Source organism: Phascolarctos cinereus, unplaced genomic scaffold (assembly GCF_003287225.1).
Source record: "Phascolarctos cinereus isolate Bilbo 61053 unplaced genomic scaffold, phaCin_HiC Scaffold_5;HRSCAF=322, whole genome shotgun sequence".
Lineage (NCBI taxonomy): Eukaryota > Metazoa > Chordata > Mammalia > Diprotodontia > Phascolarctidae > Phascolarctos > Phascolarctos cinereus.
Window position 1 is genome coordinate 378,280,797 of NW_027555958.1, and position 17,285 is coordinate 378,298,081.

At 44.9% G+C, this 17,285-nt stretch overlaps 1 protein-coding gene and 1 long non-coding RNA gene across 8 annotated transcripts in view; one reads left to right on the top strand and one right to left on the bottom strand.

Annotated features, from left to right (window-relative positions):
* The window catches only part of PIK3C2B (phosphatidylinositol-4-phosphate 3-kinase catalytic subunit type 2 beta), a 78,245-nt gene that overhangs the window by 12,086 nt on the left and 48,874 nt on the right, over positions 1 to 17,285 (top strand). For 6 of the 7 annotated variants that reach the window (XM_078156390.1, XM_021003113.2, XM_021003111.2 and 3 more), the window contains 2 exons: positions 11,854 to 12,876; positions 16,479 to 16,579. In XM_078156390.1, coding sequence (XP_078012516.1) covers positions 11,941 to 12,876; positions 16,479 to 16,579 — 1,037 coding nt within the window. In that variant the 5' untranslated portion in view covers positions 11,854 to 11,940. Of the gene's footprint in view, positions 1 to 11,853; positions 12,877 to 14,442; positions 14,797 to 16,478; positions 16,580 to 17,285 lie in introns of those variants that run through there. The other variant, XM_021003116.2, reaches the window with a different exon arrangement.
* LOC110219607 (uncharacterized) lies at positions 1,150 to 10,783 on the bottom strand. The gene is made up of 4 exons (XR_002327693.2): positions 10,674 to 10,783; positions 4,861 to 5,626; positions 3,573 to 3,690; positions 1,150 to 1,338 (listed from the first exon to the last, which is right to left on the bottom strand). It is a non-coding gene; the product is annotated as an uncharacterized LOC110219607 (long non-coding RNA).

Here is a 17,285-nt window from a genome sequence, read left to right on the forward strand (position 1 = left end):
TGCTTCCTTCTTCTCTGCTGCTACTTTTTTTTTCTTTCTTTCTCTTCCTTCCTTCTATCTTCCCCCACCCCCCACCCCCTGCAAACCCCACCAAAGGGCAGGAGAATAACTATGTTGAGTTTATGCCTTACTTCATCAGTATCTTCCTCCCTGAAGGAAGAGATGTGTTAGCTTGAGATTTCAGCCCTGTGAGGACCCTAGGGATATAGGCGTTGGGCTGACATGCTGATTATGGTGCCTTAATTTTTCCATCTGATGAGTGTTCAGGCAGAGTAGAGACATGGTGGCCACCAAGACTGTCACTCTTGTGCAGCTCACAAGGGAGGGGTCATCTCACTCCTGGCCCTGGGTAGTTGGATTACTGAGAAAAGTTTGGGTAGGAGCTAGGAAAGCTCGATTTGAGGTAATGGTAAGGGGGGGTGGGGAAAGGGAGACAGGAAATCTGGAAGTTTGGCATTGTTGGGGAGATAGTTGAGTCCAGTGATAAAGATTAGAGGGAAGGAGGATGGACGGACATAAGGAGAAAGGCTTCTACTGAAGCTGACCTTCTCCTTCCCATGCCTATTTCACCACTGAATCCTTCTAACTCCTTGAAGGGCTTCACTCAAAGGTCTTATTCCTCCTGTGAGTTACAGTGTCTCTGGGAACCTGAATTTCTACATTTTTGTTGGGGTTTGGAAGGGGAAAGGTTCAAAATGAGAGGACCCCTACTAAATCTCTGGGCTGGAAGGTTGATCAATCACAATGGGTACCACCTTCCTCACTGGCCATTTCTCTCTCCTAAACTGCCTTTGTTTCTGCCCTCTGAGGGCCTAAGCAAGTGGGGAGGGGAGAAGGGGATCTGGAATTGAATTACCAGGCCAGCGCTTCTGGAAGGAAATACAGGCTTGACACCATAGAGTGCAAAGCAGGGGTTGGGTTCTGAACTTCAGGAGGGGTGGGTCAGACAGAAACCTGACGTAGCTGCATTGGGTCCTGGGAAACAGCCCAGGTTTAGAACTTTCTACTTCCTGCCAAGACTCCTGGTCTTTGCCAATGGTTCCATTCAGCAATCTGGTCCTGGCCTTAGATCTAAAGTATTGGCTGGAAGAGGGAACTTTTCATTTCCACCCACCCTCACCCGTACCTCCCCTCATACTGCCTCCTGTATCTAATAGTTAACTAGTCATTTTATTCCACAGTCTGAAAAGCAGGGATGGCCTAATCACTCCAAAGTTTTACTAGTTCAGGTTGTGCATACAGATAACAAAACTAATTATATAGGTTGACAAATAGTAATAGGTTTAGAAGAAAAGACCCCTGGGTTCCATTGGGTCACAGGGTGAATTCAGAGATGACCTGAGAAAAGAAAGTAGACATGAATGATATTTGTGGACAGTATCACTTTCATGATCCTAAAAATCACTTGTATTTTGCTAGACACTGTGAAGGTCTTTATTAGACCATTGTGAAAATTAAAATAGGGCACATCTTATTTTATTAATAATTTTTTTCCTTCACACTAGTCGCTTACCAATATGCTTTGCTCTAAAACCCTCCCTTGTAACAAAGAAAAACAATTAAGTAAAATCAGCAGACATTGTGACCATAATTAATAGCGTATGTGATATTCCGCACCTGTAGTCCCACACTTTTGTGTTTTATCACTTGTCCTTTTATCACCGTAAAATTGGTTATTGCATTTAGTTTTAGTTCAGACAAATTGGGTACATTTTAAGATATGGAGAGATTAGAGAGGACTTTGAGAAGAAGAGAACAGATAAATAAAGGGATGGATGGAGAACAGCTCCTACTAGGAAAGGCCAGGGACTCCATTAGAATGGGGAAGAGAAGCCAGGGGGAGGGAAGTATGTAACAAATCTCTGAATGGATATGTATGAGGACAATGCAAAGACCAATTATTTTTCATTACTACAGAGAATATACTTGCTCACCCTCCCCCTATTCTGTCCCTTGTTGGGGGAGGCATGGGAGTGAAGAGAGAGACAGAGAGAGGCAAGAAGAGAGAAGGAGAAAGATGAGAGAAAGATGGAAAAAGAGGAGGAGGAGAGGAGAGAGAGAGAAAAAGAGAGGGAGAAGGAAGAGGAAGAGAAAGTGAGAGATGAGAAGAGCGAGAAAGAGGAGGAAAAGAGAAAGAGGGAGGAGAGAGAAAGAAAGGAGAAGAGGAGGAAAAGAAAAAGGAGAAAGGGGGGAGAGAGAGACATAGAGAGGAGATACAGTGCTTTGCTGAAACCTTTCCCCCCTAAAGGGGGAAAGAGAATAAGCATTTATATAGTACTTACTGTGTTCCAGGTACTGTGCTAAGCACTTTATAAATATCTTATTTGGTCCTCACAGCAATTCTGAGAGGTAAATGCTGTTATTATCCCTATTTTACAGATAAAGAAACTAACTATATAGGTTGACAAATAGTAACAGGTTTAGGAGAAAAGACCTCTGGTTTCCATTGGGTTACAAAGTGAATCCAGAGATGACCTGAGAAAAGACATGAATGCTATTTGTGGACAGTATCACTTTCAAGATCCTAGAAATCAAAGGTGAAGTGACTTGCTTATGGGCAGACAGTTCCAGAAAGGGTATAGGTTCAACTACAAGGAAGACCTCCCTAATAGAAGACTAGGAGAGATGGCTCCAGTGGCTTGTAGGACCTCCAACTCTAATGGTCTAATGGGCCTCTAATTTAGAATCAGTTGCCATATATCTTTGATGGATCAGGTATTGATCTCCTAATCAGCTAGGTGATACAGAGGTTAGAGTATTGACAACAGAATCAGGAAGACCTGAGTTCAGATTTGGCCTCAGATGCTTACTAGCTGTGTAATCCTGGGCAAGTCATTATCAACTTCAGTTTCCTTATCTGTAAAAAGGGGACAATTATAGCACTGACCTCCCAGGGCTGTTGTGAGGATCAAATGAAGTAATATATGTAAAGTGCTTTTGTGAGTTACAGTTTATTAACCAAGGTCCTGCTAATTTATCTTTAATATTCTCTTCCAGTTGTACGGTTCTGTACCAGGGAGAGTTGTTTTGTTTTCTGCTCATGTGCCTGGACCTGTTGGAGCCTGGTTTGTTGTGATCTGGTACAAGATGCTGGGTGCAAGATAGAAGAGGATAGGGATTCTGCAGCTTATAGTGGAGGAGGGGGGAGAGTGGTTCCCTGCCTGCAGATCTGGTGGGTCCAGCAGGCTATGGGCAGGGAGAGGGGAACCTCAGAAATGCCCCCCAAAGGTCAGAGGTCATATAGTCTCTGACATCTTGACCTTACCCTCATCTTGCATTGGATCTAGGAAGAATATAGTTTTTAAGGGATATGAAGGGCATCATGTCCTATTCTAATTTAGGAAACAACCTCATTCTACAACAATGATTTAAAAAGTTTATTAGGAAAGTCACTAAGGGGCAAAATCCCTGAAGCCTAGGGGTCTTGCTGCACTCTGCACCTGTGAGCCTTCCTTTTTTTTTTTTTTTTTTTGCTTTTTACACCCCTTCTTAGATAGCCAGAGGATAGCTCTAATTTCCCAGCAGTCTACATTCTACCTTGGGGGTGGAGTGGGGGCAGGGGAGAGAATTACCATTCTGTATCTTTAGCTGGTTGGTCGAAAAGAAGAGCCAGATAGATTTTTGGTCTTGTAGTCATAAAGAGGATGATTCTGATATCACAATCTGTTTAGCAGTCAATCTCTTCCAGCCCTGATGGTATAATAACAACGACATGTTCCATAGAGTTTTAAGCATTTTACTTACAACTGGTAGTACCAGTGTTACTGTGCTAATTTTTAGAGATGATCCTGAGAGGGTCAGTGACTTCCCCAACATCACACAGCCAGACCACTTTGATCTCAAGCACACCTCTCTTTCCATTATAATGTGATGTCTCTCTGATATGATCCCATAATACTGGGAGGGTTACCTGAGAACACCCTCTTTTCCTGGCACAAGGATGCTTGCCTTGATATCAGCCATGCGGACTCACCCCTTCCCTTCCACCATCTCACTCAGTACCATGGCGTACCTCTTCCCTCTTTCTATTTCCTCCTCCTCCCCTCTTTCTCACTTCACTCTTTAAATGCTAGCTACTACATAGGCTGAGATTGGTGTCTGGTGGTGCACAGATCTTGGCACCAACCCACTCAACCTGCCCTTAGCATATACCAGCTGGCTGTATTGTAACTGTGGGGTCTGGTTTCTAGGGTCCCTCCCTCCATTCTTTTATTGAGGCTGACATCAGTCTGATAAGTCTAATATCCCTCCTGGGATCTCTAGCTGCTTTAAACCACCATTGGACTCTCCATTCTCATTGCTGCCTGGCTCCATAGCCTTCCTGAAGGACATGGTTTAAAATGGCCTCAAGATTCCTGTTCCCAGCCACCTTTTCTGATTTCTCTTCCCTTCCCTCCCTCATTTCACAAAGATTTGCTACCTGAGGTCTGGGTACTAGTTAATGTTATAACAGAGGATCAGTCATCTCTGGCCAGGTTGAAGGGGGAGCAGCAACTCTAACCTGGCCTCCATACCCTGTACTGCTGGCACTCACTTGTAGGGTCCACAGGTATGGCCCTTGGCTCTCTGGGGGTAAGGGAAAGTCTATTGTCTGCTGATCCAAAGAGGCCTAAAGGAGAGGACCCTGGATGGTGAGAGGCAGAGATTGGCCTGAGCTATCCTGAGGAGCACAAGAGACTAATTCCTATAGCATTCATGCAACCCTTCCTCTGAAAGAGACAGTTTGGGGTGGGGGGTCCTGGGTCCTTTGAGAGAGCTAGCTCCATTTTTTTCTGTTTCCAAATTATACGGGTTAGTTTTCCTGATGTTTCCATGCTACTGTCTGTCCAGCCTTCCCCACTGTCTAACCACTCCACTTACCTTCTTTCCATATCCCTCTTTCAACTACAGAGCAGGCTTGGCTGAGGACCAGCTCCTGGTGTGGCCTAAGGGCAGGAGATCTGTCATTTGGTTGGGCTTAGAGCCCTGTGGCCGCTGTGGTTCTGTTGACCTGGCCCAGAGTCAGGGGGATATTGGTTAGAGTGGGAGAGACTTGTCTCTCCTCCGTCTGAATTCCAGGCTGGGAGGAAGCTCACGAGGGAGGGCCTATGGACTCAACTGCTTGCTTTCGTCTCCATGTATTCTCCCCAGACCCCCTCAACCTCACCCTGGTGAAGGGCATGTGGGACAAGGTCACTGGAACCCTGGAACTTCTTCCTGTCTGTATTGTAGGGAGAATGGAGAACTGAGGGTGGGGAGATGGAAGAGGGACAGCATTTGGAGATTTCTTTATATTGCACCTATGGCATGAGGGGATGCAATATGGGCAGGGGAGGTGGGTAGAAAGAACAGTCAGACACAGCTGAATGAAGTGGTGGCATCAGTACTCTCAGACCATGGCAACAGGGCTACTCTAACCTAGACACAGGGTGGAGCAAAGGGGGTGGTGAATGAGAGTGGTGTGAGTGTCTGCAGGCAGAGAGGCTGGTTGAGGTTGAGAGAAACAGTTTGGAGACTATTGCCTTCAGAATTGAGCCCAGAGTCTTCTTCCATTCATGTTTTCATTGTGGTGAGTGGGATTGTTCTTCGGTGTTTGTGTGGATCTGGGGTTATGGGTTGGTCTGCCTCAGAGCCCACCCAGCACGTCCTAGAATTGATGATAAAGCTGTGATTAGACCTAGCCCAGAGTTGTCAGAGTTGACTCCACCTCTCTTAATTCTCTGTCACTTTAGAACGGTGGGCATTGGAATAAGACCAGTTATTCCTGAACTCTTTGCTCCAGAATTCTCTGTGGGAAGGGGATTGGTGGGTTGGGTCCTATTATCAGAGTAGGAAGGACTCTTGATTTGGAATTTTTTTTTAATACAGCTGTTGATAGCTTGGACCCTCTCTAGCCCTTGTTGGGTTATGACTACTCTCTTATCCACAGTTTCAGAAGGTACTTCCTTCTTTGATCCTCTAATTTGTTTATGATTTGATTTTTTATATCTAAGTCATGTAGGAAGATTGCTTGAAAGATCATCTTCTCCATCCCTCTGTATCTGATTAAAAGTATCCCAGCCAAGGTGGCACAATGGATAGAGCACTGGCCCTAGAGTCAGGAGGAAATGAGTTCAAATCTTGCCTCAGACACTTACTAGCTGTGTGACCCTGGGCAAGTCACTTAACCCCAGCTGCCTCCAAAAAACAAAAACCTATCCCAACTAAGTGAAATCCTGACCTGTGTTTAAGGACTTCCCCTTCCCTCCACATACTAAAAAGGAGAGACTATAAAGAAACAGCCCTGACAGACATTTGGAGCTGTTTCTGAAGCTGAACCTAGACATCCTTTAACCAATGAAATTTTCTTTTGTTGCCACCAGACCATACTTGACTGAGAAAAATTTTGAAAGTTCCTAGTCAGTTAGGTGATGCAGAGGTTAGAGTATTGGCAATAGAATCAGGAAAACCTGAGCTCAAATTTGGCCTCAGATACTTACTAGCTGTGTGACCTTGGACAAGTCATTATCTGCCTCAGTTTCCTCATCTGTAAAGTGGGCATAATTATAGCACTGACCTCCCAGGGTTGTTGTGAGGATCAAATGAATCACTGAATCTCTTTATACAAGTGTCTGCAGTTTCTCTGAGCCTTAATTCAATTGAGATCTGATCAAGGTTAAAAAAAAGCTTTCTAATGAATTGTGTATTTAGGTGACATATATGTGGTTCTTCAAAGTTGGCAAAACCAGGGGTGGGGAACCTTCGGCCTTCTAGGTCCTTGGGTGCATTTAACCGACTCCAGATTTTACAGAATAAATCCTTTTATTAAGGGGATTTGTTCTGTGAAATTCGGATTCAGTCAAAGGGCCGCACTTGAGGACCTAGAGGGCCATATGTGGCCTCGAGGCTGCAGGTTCCCCACCTCCTCATGAGCAACTCAGTGTCACTGTATTGCAAATATTATTGTCCTGTTCTTCAGATGAAGGAACTGACCTTGAGAAAGCAAAATCACTTGCCTGAGTTCTTTTTTGCTAACTGAGAGACATAAAACTCTCTAGTTGCCAAGGTATAGGAGGAAGAGAATTCTTTTATTGAATAACATGTGATCCTCTCTGTCTCAGACAACCAGCCAGCATTTATGAGGATTCTTCTATGTGTTGCTAGGCACTGGGGAGATAGTAAAAAAGTTAATGGTCCCTTCCTTCAAAGAACTGAAATTCTACCCAGGGTAGCGGCTTTTACCTAGGTAAGGAAAAGCACATATGGGGTAAAAACAAACTAATTCCAAGAAATGGGGCAGTGATCACCCTGGGCTAGGAGCCTTTGGTGTGGGTAAGTCTGGTTTATCAAGCAGGTAAACATGAGCCTCCTTTATCTCTAGCTAAGGGTCTCAGCCTAACCTTAGCGAGGGGCACTTGGTTTTAAATGGTTGGGCCAGTTTAGGCCCTGGAGCGAGTCTTCTTCAGGACTTCACATGCAATATCATTTTCCAGGCATCAGAACTGTGCTCCTTTCAGCTTCCTGTATTTGGTTCTTACCACCTTGAAATCTTGACATCTTCACAGTACTTTAAATAATGCAGTAATCAGGTTAAATACAATGGACTTTGCCGGTACCATTCTATTGAGGTTAGAACCCACATCCTTCCTTTCTGTTAACTATCAGTAAACTACAAATGCGTAAAGTAACTTGTACTGTCATCGCACGACTGAATGCCTTTGCTTAGCTGTTTTTAAGAGAATGTACTTTGTGGAGAGCCTGTGTTTATTTAGCACAGTGCCTGGCACAGAGTATGTGCTATATAAATGTTTGTACACTGAACGACTCACCTCAGTGCCTAACATTTATTATTGCCAGGTGTTAAGTGCTAACTGAAATCCTTTTTCGCTCCAGCAAGAGTCCGTTTCCTCAGTGGAAATGAAGAACATTGGGATTCGTATTGTCTTCCTGGCTGCACTTCCTACCCTGGAGATTTTCACATTGGTGCTTGGCTAAGGTTACCCCAAGAATCTTACAATTGAGGCGTTCCCAGGCCAGGAATGCAGCCTGCCCTGCATGAAGGTCCAGGTCCACTCTTCAGGGTCAAAGATTAATAAGCTTATTAAATGGATGTGTATTGATCACTGGCTGTGTGCTGAGCACTGACATTTACTCCCAAGTAGCCAGATTACCAGGTTTACGTTGATAGGGCTGATGCGGTGTAGGGTTTCTCTAGAATTTTGGCCCATCTCTCCTCAAACTGAATAACTGCCTGATCTTTGGAAAGGACCATTTCAATCCCCATTGAAGGGGTGAGCAAATGTGAAGGGAGTGAGAGCTGGAGAAGCCAGGGGAAATGGGGGGGGGTCCTGCCAGGAGAGATGGCATATATAGGCTTTTGAGTATCAGCACTGGCACACTGGGTCAACCCCGTGGTCCATGAGGGAGTTTTGTGGGGTAATGGGAAGAATGAGGAATTTGGGATCAGAAGACCTAGATTTGAGTCTCAACTTTGCTGCTTATTAACAATACAATTCAATTCAACAAACAGTGATTAAGTGTCTACTGTGTACAAGCCAGGGAGAAGAAGTTATTCGGAGAAATTCCAAAGGAGCTAACGGGGAAGGGGATTAAGGATATGAGTACGACTGGACCTTTCCTTGTGAAGGTCTCCTCATCCTCTGAGACTGCATTAAACTTTGAAGAAACAATGGAAAGCTGAGGGAGCTGGTGATGGATGGCATCAATCTCCTCAATAGAATAGGAGATATAGTCATCTGAAGAAAGAGAGATGAGGTGAAGGCAGAGCTGGGTGCTTGAGAGAGGAGAAGGCTTGGCACAGCTTTGGTGGCAAATGTCATAGAGAGTTAATCAAAGATGATTTAAATGATCACTGTGCAATGGTGAGGTCCCAGATGAGGCAAGTAACACAAATTTGTATTAGACTGGTCTGTACAACTTTGTGAATCCTTCCAGCAATCTTCAGAGATTTGGAAGTAGAGAGTGCTAGAAGAGAGATGGTGGAGGTAGCCCAGAATTGAAGGTTAATAGCACGTAAATGGATATTGGGCAAAGGGGCAGTAGATTCAAGGTGAATGGCGGTGCTTTGCTAAATTGGTTGACTCTAGGGTCAACATCGAAGGGTATAAAGTGAGACTAGAGTTTATGGACTAGAAGACTGAGGTAAGATTGAAGATCAGAAATTGTGGTGAGGGTTAAGGGCAGGTGCAGAAGGAGTGACACAGTGGAGAGGCACAATCAAGGGTTGAAATTGAAAGAAAATTTCAGGGTTGAAGATATTAGAGGTAAGACTGTGTTATAAAAGTCTTCTTGGGGGTTACTGAGGTAGAGTAGAGGTAGAGTTTTTGGAATTAAAGAGGTTGATGAACATCATAAGTCTGGATATTGAAACTGCCGAGGATAAGAGCTGAGGTTGGGGTGAAAAGGAAAAATGTGAACCCCTGTCTCCCAGAACTCCAATTTCCTTATCTGTAATATGGGACAATAATATTTGTACTCCCCACTTGTATCCCACAAGGTGGACCCCCTAGCCTCTCTACCTCATAGTTTTGGTGAAGAAATTACATTATATTTGTATGTGTGTATTATGTATAACCTTTATCACAGCATCATAGATTTGAAGTTGGAAAGGATGTTAGAGTCATCTAGTCCAATCCTCTCATTTCAAAGGTGAAAATCTGAGAACCAAAGAATTTAAGTGACTTGTCCAAGGTCACTCAGCTCATAAGATCTGATGGAGACATTTAAACCCAAGTGTCCTGATTCAAAGTCTGCTCTACCATGATGCCTCTATATAACAAGCACCAAATAAATGCTAACCATTAATAGCAATATTTTGTTTCCACTGAGGCATCAGAGCACAGGTTGTGGAGGGATGTGGTTATTCTTCTTCATGTCAACCTTAAATACCATTTATATAGAACCTGAAGGTTTGCAAAGCACTTCTCATAACTCCAGGACATCGATAGTGTGAGTATTATTATCCTCATTTTACTAATTAAGAAACTGAAACTCAGAGAATTCAAGTTGACTTGCCCAAGGTCACACTTTTAGTATGTGTCAGAATAGGCACCTGAAACCAAATCTTCTGATCTTAAATCTATTGCTTCTCCTGGGTGTCCTGTGAAGCCTTAATTTCCACCTAATAACTCAATATGGAGCCAATGAATCTATCAATCATGGATTTACCCGATCTCTGTTTTAAGCATGTGCCAAGTCCAGGGGTAGGATGTGAAAAGAGTAACACATTTCACATGTTTATTACCTATTGAGTAAAACATTACAGTGAAATGCAACAAGCACTTATTAGGCTCCTGCTGTATGTAAGGCACTGTATTAGGTGCTTGGGATACAGAGAAGAAATTGAAACTGTCCCTGCTCTCAGGGAATTTACATTCTCCTGAACTCTAATGAATGACAAGTTGGAGCCTGCATTCTCTTGAACAATAGTGGATGGCAGGTTGGAGCCTGCATTCCCCTGAACTCTAATGAGTGGCAAGCTGGAGCTTGCATTTTCCTGAACTCCAGTATGTGGCTAGATAAGCTATGAGTCCATTTCAATTTAGAGATTCTGTGATCTCAGAAATAACTTTCCATGACAAGTGCTAGAAGACAAGACTAACATTTTTTCTAGACACATATACACATACCCTACTATATTTTAAAATTATGCTGTATTGTTGTGCACAACTAGTTCACTCAGCTACAGAGCCTACCTGGGACCTAGGATTTCCCAATCACCTGAAGAATCAAGACCAACTTGATCTTTCACTCCAAGCATGCATTGATGAGGTGGGAGAAAAGATGGCAGCAACTCTGTTTATTTTTAGCAAAGCACTTACTTATATAGTAAAATAACAGGAACTCTTTCTCAAGTTACAATGACGTATAACCCATGCTGTGCTCAAGGACAGTGCATGCACAGTCCATGCACTTACCTACTACCAATCACAAGTACACTGTTAATAACTAATGAGTAACTAGGGAAGTTAGAGATGCATAGAATGGAGCACCGAACCAGGCGACCTTTGCTCATAGATCAATCACCTGAGAGGGGCCTCCGCCCATCAGTGAGACCTCATGAACAGCCTGTGGCCCTCTACATCCTTACAGATTCCCCAACACTGTATTTGATCAGGTTTTTATTATATGGCATTGTTGGGAGAGTTGACACATTTTATATTAAAATCCATGTAATAAATAGCCCTCTTACAATAAGATCGCATTATACTTAATTTAATGTGCATTAAACTACCTCTTTCCAACACCAAGGGTGTTCCCAGGTCTAGTGTTTTGAGATTTGGTGAATGAATCCATGTTAACTTTCTCTATATCCCCATGATTATTAACACTTCAATCATATTCCCTCTCATCCTTTGTCTTTCTGGAAGGAAGATTTCTAATCTTTATAGTCTGCTCTCTCAGTAAATGGTAGAAGCTATTTCTTCTTGGGATGTATTATTATAATAATAGTAAAAACTACCATATATCCCTTTAAGGTTTGCAAAGTGCTTTACAGATATTTCATTTGATCCTCACAATAGCTCTGGAAGGTTGGCATTATTATAGTTAAGAAAAGGAGTTCAGTGACTTACCCAGGGTCACACAGCTAGCAAGCTTTGAAAGTAGGATTTGAACTCAAGCCTTCCCGATTTCAGGTCCAGTGCCCTATCCATTGTGCCTCCTAGCTGCCATGTGTGTGTCATGGTGTATGTGTGTGTTTATGTGATGGGATGGAGAACCAGAGGTCTCTTTCCCCAACTGGCTTAGTCTTGAGCACTGAGGAAACAGAGATTGGATCTGTTAAGTTCTCTTTATATAGCAATTAATATGCAGTTAAATCACCATAATAAGCTTCTTGATGGTTGACCAGAGTCTTTGTTTCCCCCTTGACAGGTGCCTGGGCACCATGCCACAATCCATAAGCCCTGACGTTGGCAGGAAGTAACAGGCCCGCTTACCTGTTCTCTATCTAACTCCACCATGTCTTCAACCCAAGGGAATGGGGAGCACTGGAAGTCCCTGGAGTCTGTGGGCATTAGCCGAAAGGAGCTGGCAATGGCTGAGGCTCTTCAGATGGAGTATGATGCTCTGTCCCGGCTGCGGCATGATAAAGAAGAGAACCAGCGAGCCAAGCAGAACCCAGACTCCTCTGTTATCAGCTGGGATGGGCCTGTCCTGGACTTCTATGGCAAGCCAGTTGGTGGGAGGAATGACCTTAAACTTCTTCGAGGACTCTCGGGCTCTGATCCCACCCTCAACTACAACTCCTTCTCCCCACATGATGGAGCCCCTAACCACTCTACCTCCGAGGGCCTCCAACCGGGACCAGATCCTTGGCTGAAGGGCCCCCTCTCTGGAGACTATCTCTATATTTTTGATGGTTCAGATGGTGGGCTCTCTCTGCCTCCAAGGCCAGAGGACAGGAATAGCTCCCCCAAGAAGCTGTCCCCACCCCCGATTCCTCCTCGGGTTTCTATCTGGGATACTCCCCCACAGCCTCCCAGCAAAACCTATTCCCTTTCTCCTAAGCCTTCCGAACCCAATGACATAAACACCTTTTCCTCAAACCAGCAACCTCCCAGCAAGTTCCTGGGTCGTCGAATCCTAGAGGAAGAAGAAGAACCTGGGAGTGGGGGCCAGGGAAACCTCCTGGGGTCTGTGGACTATGATGGCATCAATGATGCCATAACTCGCCTCAACCTGAAGTCTACTTATGACACTGAGTTGCTTCAGGATCCCAAGAGGGGCTGGAAAGAGGGCCGAGGGCTCCTGGGATTTGCCAAGGACACCCCTGGGAAGCCTGTAGCTCGGAGCAAGACCATGCCCCCTCAAGTCCCTCCCCGCACATATGCCTTACGTTATGCCAACCGAAAGAACATAGCACCCAGTAAAAACCGTAGGATTTCTGCTGATCCGGTGAGAATCTTGCCTATACCTTTCCTTCTTCCCTCTTCTTCTCTCCATCTCTCTTTCTCCCTTCCCTACTGTCTTCCATAGGCTTAGGATATCCTCATCTTCAGTGTGCCGAATCTTAAGCTTATGGGTTCTGGTGTCATATTCTGGTCGCTAAGCACTAATGTAGGAGGATTAAATACGGGTGGGATGACATGGAGTTTAAGATGTTGGCATGACTGGAAGAGGAAGGTGGAGGAGAGTAGAATACCGCCACAGTCCCTCACTCAGGCAGAGCTAGAGCCATCTTGGCCAAAAAGGAGTTAAAAATGAGCCTCCCATGGGTTCTGATCCCAAACACTGCCCCAAACTAGCTCTGTGACTTAGCAAATCATTTCAACTCAGTTTTTCTCATCTATTAAATAGAGATAATAAACATAATTATAATAAAAAAATAAACTAGCATTTATATCACACTTTCCTAATTATGAAGCACTTTCCACACAACTCTGTAAGGAAAATAATAATATTTCTCATGTTGGCTATACAGGTTTGTTGTAGAATGTGTCTGAAAGAATTTAGAAAAAGTGAAAAATTTTATATGAGCATAAGATAAAATGATTTGCCATCATTATTATTATTGGTAGGGACTCTCACACTTTCCCCAGACAAAGAGATAGGGATGATAGAGTTCTTTGTCTGAAGTTGAGAGGATCTAGGTTCAAATTCTGGCTCAGACATTTACTAGCTAGGTGACCCTAGGCAAGTCACTTAACCTCCTTGAGACTGTTTTTTCATCTATGGGGATAATAGCACTTGCCCATTTTTTTGGGGGGGGGTTGGTGTTCAAATCAGGGAATGTGTGTAAAGCCCTTTGCTGGTATTAAAATTCTATTTAAATGTTAGCTCATCCCCATTATCCATTGTGCAGATAATGGTACAGCAATTTTTTGTTGTGTCAAGAGTAGGTTGGTTCCTGATTCCAGACAAAAATGGCTGGGGCACCTCTACAGGTAGGTAGGGATCTGGTTCTCAGTTGTAGGTTCCCAAGTCTGGGGGCTTCCCATCTGTCCACCTGAAAGACTTAGGCCATAGAATGTATCATGATTTGCTGTTTTCTGTAATTGCCCCTACCCCACCTACCAGTTCATGTCCCCACTGGGAATCCAGGAGACCCCCATGGATGGCAGACTTGTCAGATAGCCTAGATTTCTCCCATGTCCTTTCCTTTAATTTTATCTTGATCAGGAAGAGAATTATACTTCTTGGTTAGGGTCACTGAGCTGCTTATCTCTCTGTATCCGGCAGTCAAGAGCCATCCAAAATCTTATTAGGAGATCACTCTCCCTGCCTCAAGGGATGCCCCCAGAAAAGTAAAACCGACTCTGCTCAACACTAGAGCTGGGAGCTTTTTAAAAGCCCCCTGATCAGAGAGGTGTGGCTGTTCCCGCTATTTATAGGGGCTGGGTGATTTCTGCTCCTGGATCCTGCTTCCTCAGCTGGGTGAGCTGGGCCTGTTTGTCGGCTCAGGCTATCCTGGCAGGGGGGTGTTACCTCCTGCCTCTCTCCCTCCCTCTCTGCGCCTGGCTCCAGTGTGTCACCAGAGCTGAAGGAGAGAGCTGCGAGTCTCCTTGAAGAGCCTAGGGCAGAGCTGGCAGTTCTTGCCTGGGGCAGGGTGGAATGCAGCCTCCGTCTTCCCTGCCTCCAGTCAGTTCAAGAGCTAAGCCTGATGGAAGAGGGGCTGCCAAAGACCCTCCAGTTCCACCTCCCCGGTTCCATCGGGTGTCCAGTCAGGGGCGCTGTCTCTGTCCCAGGCCAATAGAGCCAGTGATAGGAATGGCTGGCTCCAAATGTCAGCCTGGTGCCCCTGCTACCAGTCTGCGCCTCATAGGCTCCCCCAGTCAGCAGTGGGTGATGCCACCAGGGCCTGCCAGCCTAGTTAACGTAAGTGGGTTTTGTTGTTGTTGTTTTCTTTTGGTGCCAGTGAGTGGTTCTGAAAGGGCATGAAAATGGCCTTCAGCAGCCGCTCTGTTCTCCTGCTTTCTCTCCCTCTCTCTCTCCCTCCCTCCCTTCCTTTCTCTCTGGTGCTATTCTGTGGGCTAATTGCTGACAGTGGGGCTATTGTTTTGACTAGGACACATGCACAAACTTGGCAGAGCTGGGGCCTGGCACGCTACAGGCTCCTCCTGTTGCCTCCCCCATCTCTCTCTTCCTGGGGAGTATGGGTAACAAGAGAGAGAGGAGATCTCCTGGAGGAAGGGACCTGGGTATCAGAATCAGGAACTCCTGCTGATTCTATAACCACTTATCTTTCTGTGAGGGGAAGTAGAAAGAAAAGGCAATAAGAATATCTTGTGTCAGAGGAAGTGAAAAAAGGGGCATCAAGAATGCTGCCCTTGACCAGACTGTCCTAGCTGGAGGCTTGTTCCACAGTCAGTGTGATCCGCAGGCTTTGGCTCAAGGCACAGCCTTCTGGAGAGGTGCCATCATGCACAGCACCCTCCATCAGCACCCCCACCCCCACCCCACTCCCTTTTCTGTCCTAGGACTGTGCTACAGGGTATAATTTGAGCTTATTAGCAACCTGCATCCTCTCTGACCCTAAGTCTGACCACAGTTGTGTGGTGGGGACATAGGCTGCAGTTCTCTAACCCCCTCCTTTCCCTCCACCCTACTCTCCTCACCATTCTTGGTGCCGAAGCGGGAATTAGGAAGAAGCTCAGCTGAGGTGAGAGAGACTTGGAACCAGAGGACTCAGGACCTGGAGAGGAGCCAGAGGTTTCCATTTGGTTCACTTCAGCTCTGAACAGCTGTTTTTTGCTTTCTTCCCCAAATAGTATCTACCAAAAAAAAAATGCATGTGTGTCTGAGTCAGTGATCTATGAATTCTAGGTCTTGGTACTGTATTTATAAGGGACTATTCTGCCCTTCGTTGAGTTTTATCTAGGGCCAGGAGTCTCCAAAGTAGATTTGGGTGGATATCCAGTTGCCTGAGGTCAGGGTTCATTTGTCTAGGGATCATCAAGTGGTCAAAAAGATGCTGTGTCCATTTTTCTACCTCACCCCTAGCCTTGAGAGCCTGGCAGCCTGGGGTCATGGGAATCTCCCCATTCTACTAGGCTGGGGCCAGCCAGGTAACTCTGTAAATAACACTTTGGACTAGGAATTAGGGAGGTCAGAGCTCAAATTCTGCCTCTGAGTCCCTCTGTGACCCTAGGCAAGTTATTCCTCCCCTCTCAGCCTGTTTTTCTCATCTGTAAAATGGGAATAATAATAGCACCTACCTCACAGGCTTGTTGTGGGGATCAAAATCATAAAATATATGTAAAATGCCTTGCAATCCTGAAGAAGCTATATAAATGCTGTTATAATTATTATGTAAGCCTGCCACTTCTGAACCCAAACTGGGCAGGTATCTTGTCCATTCTGCCTACCCAGAGCTTATATCCTTTATCTAGTTCAGTTAGTTCTATAATAGAGTCTGGGCCAACCTTGAGTCTATTTGATTTTCTTGGGCCCATTATCAGAAAGAGAAGATCCCAGAGTGGAAATGGTATGGGAATGGGAGGGAGAGGAGAGGAACCCAAGGATGAAAGGCCACTAAATCCAGGCAATCTTTCTCCAAGGTGAGGCCCCGGCCCCGATCTAATGCCAATGGCTATGAGCTCTTTGAAGTCTCGGAGGAGAGGGATGAGGAAGTCGCTGCATTTTGCCACATGCTGGATGTGTAAGAATACAAGGGATGAAGTCAGGGAAGGGGTTTGGTGGGGGAGGTGTGGTGGAAAGGGTGGACCGCTTGTATCCAGATCTCCCATGAGACCCCAGTCCATAGAGGCAGAATCTTCTCTTAAATGGGCATTTCAGACTGTGAAGTTGAAGACACTCTCTTACAATAAAAGATAATAGAGGCATCTAGGTGGTAAAGTAGATAGAGCACCAGCCCTGAAGTCAGGAGGAACTGAGTTCAAATCTGGCCCCAGACACTTACTAGCTGTGTGACCCTGGGCAAGTCATTTAACTACAGTTGCCTAAAATTAAAAAAAAAAGACAATAGTCACACATGAGCAGAATTTTGAATCAAGGCCCTGTAGTAGTATGTTTGATTTCTAGCATGATCCCTGATGGCACCTGGGGACAAGTACACAACCATGAAGTTGAAGGTAAGAGTAATGTTAGAGCTGACCAGTGAGGAACTGAATCCTCAAATAATATATGCTCATACAAACTTGATATAGTAAAAGAAAACATCAAGCAAGCAACAGACATTTTACTAAGGCCTTCCCATGGGTCAGGCATTTGTGTTTGGTGCTGGGGAGTCAGAGACAAAAATCGGTCTCTGTCCTCAAAGAGCTTGATTATAATAAGGGGAACAACATGTCCATCTATAGATTGGCACACAAAAGATACACAAAGGCTAGATAGAAGGTAGTCTT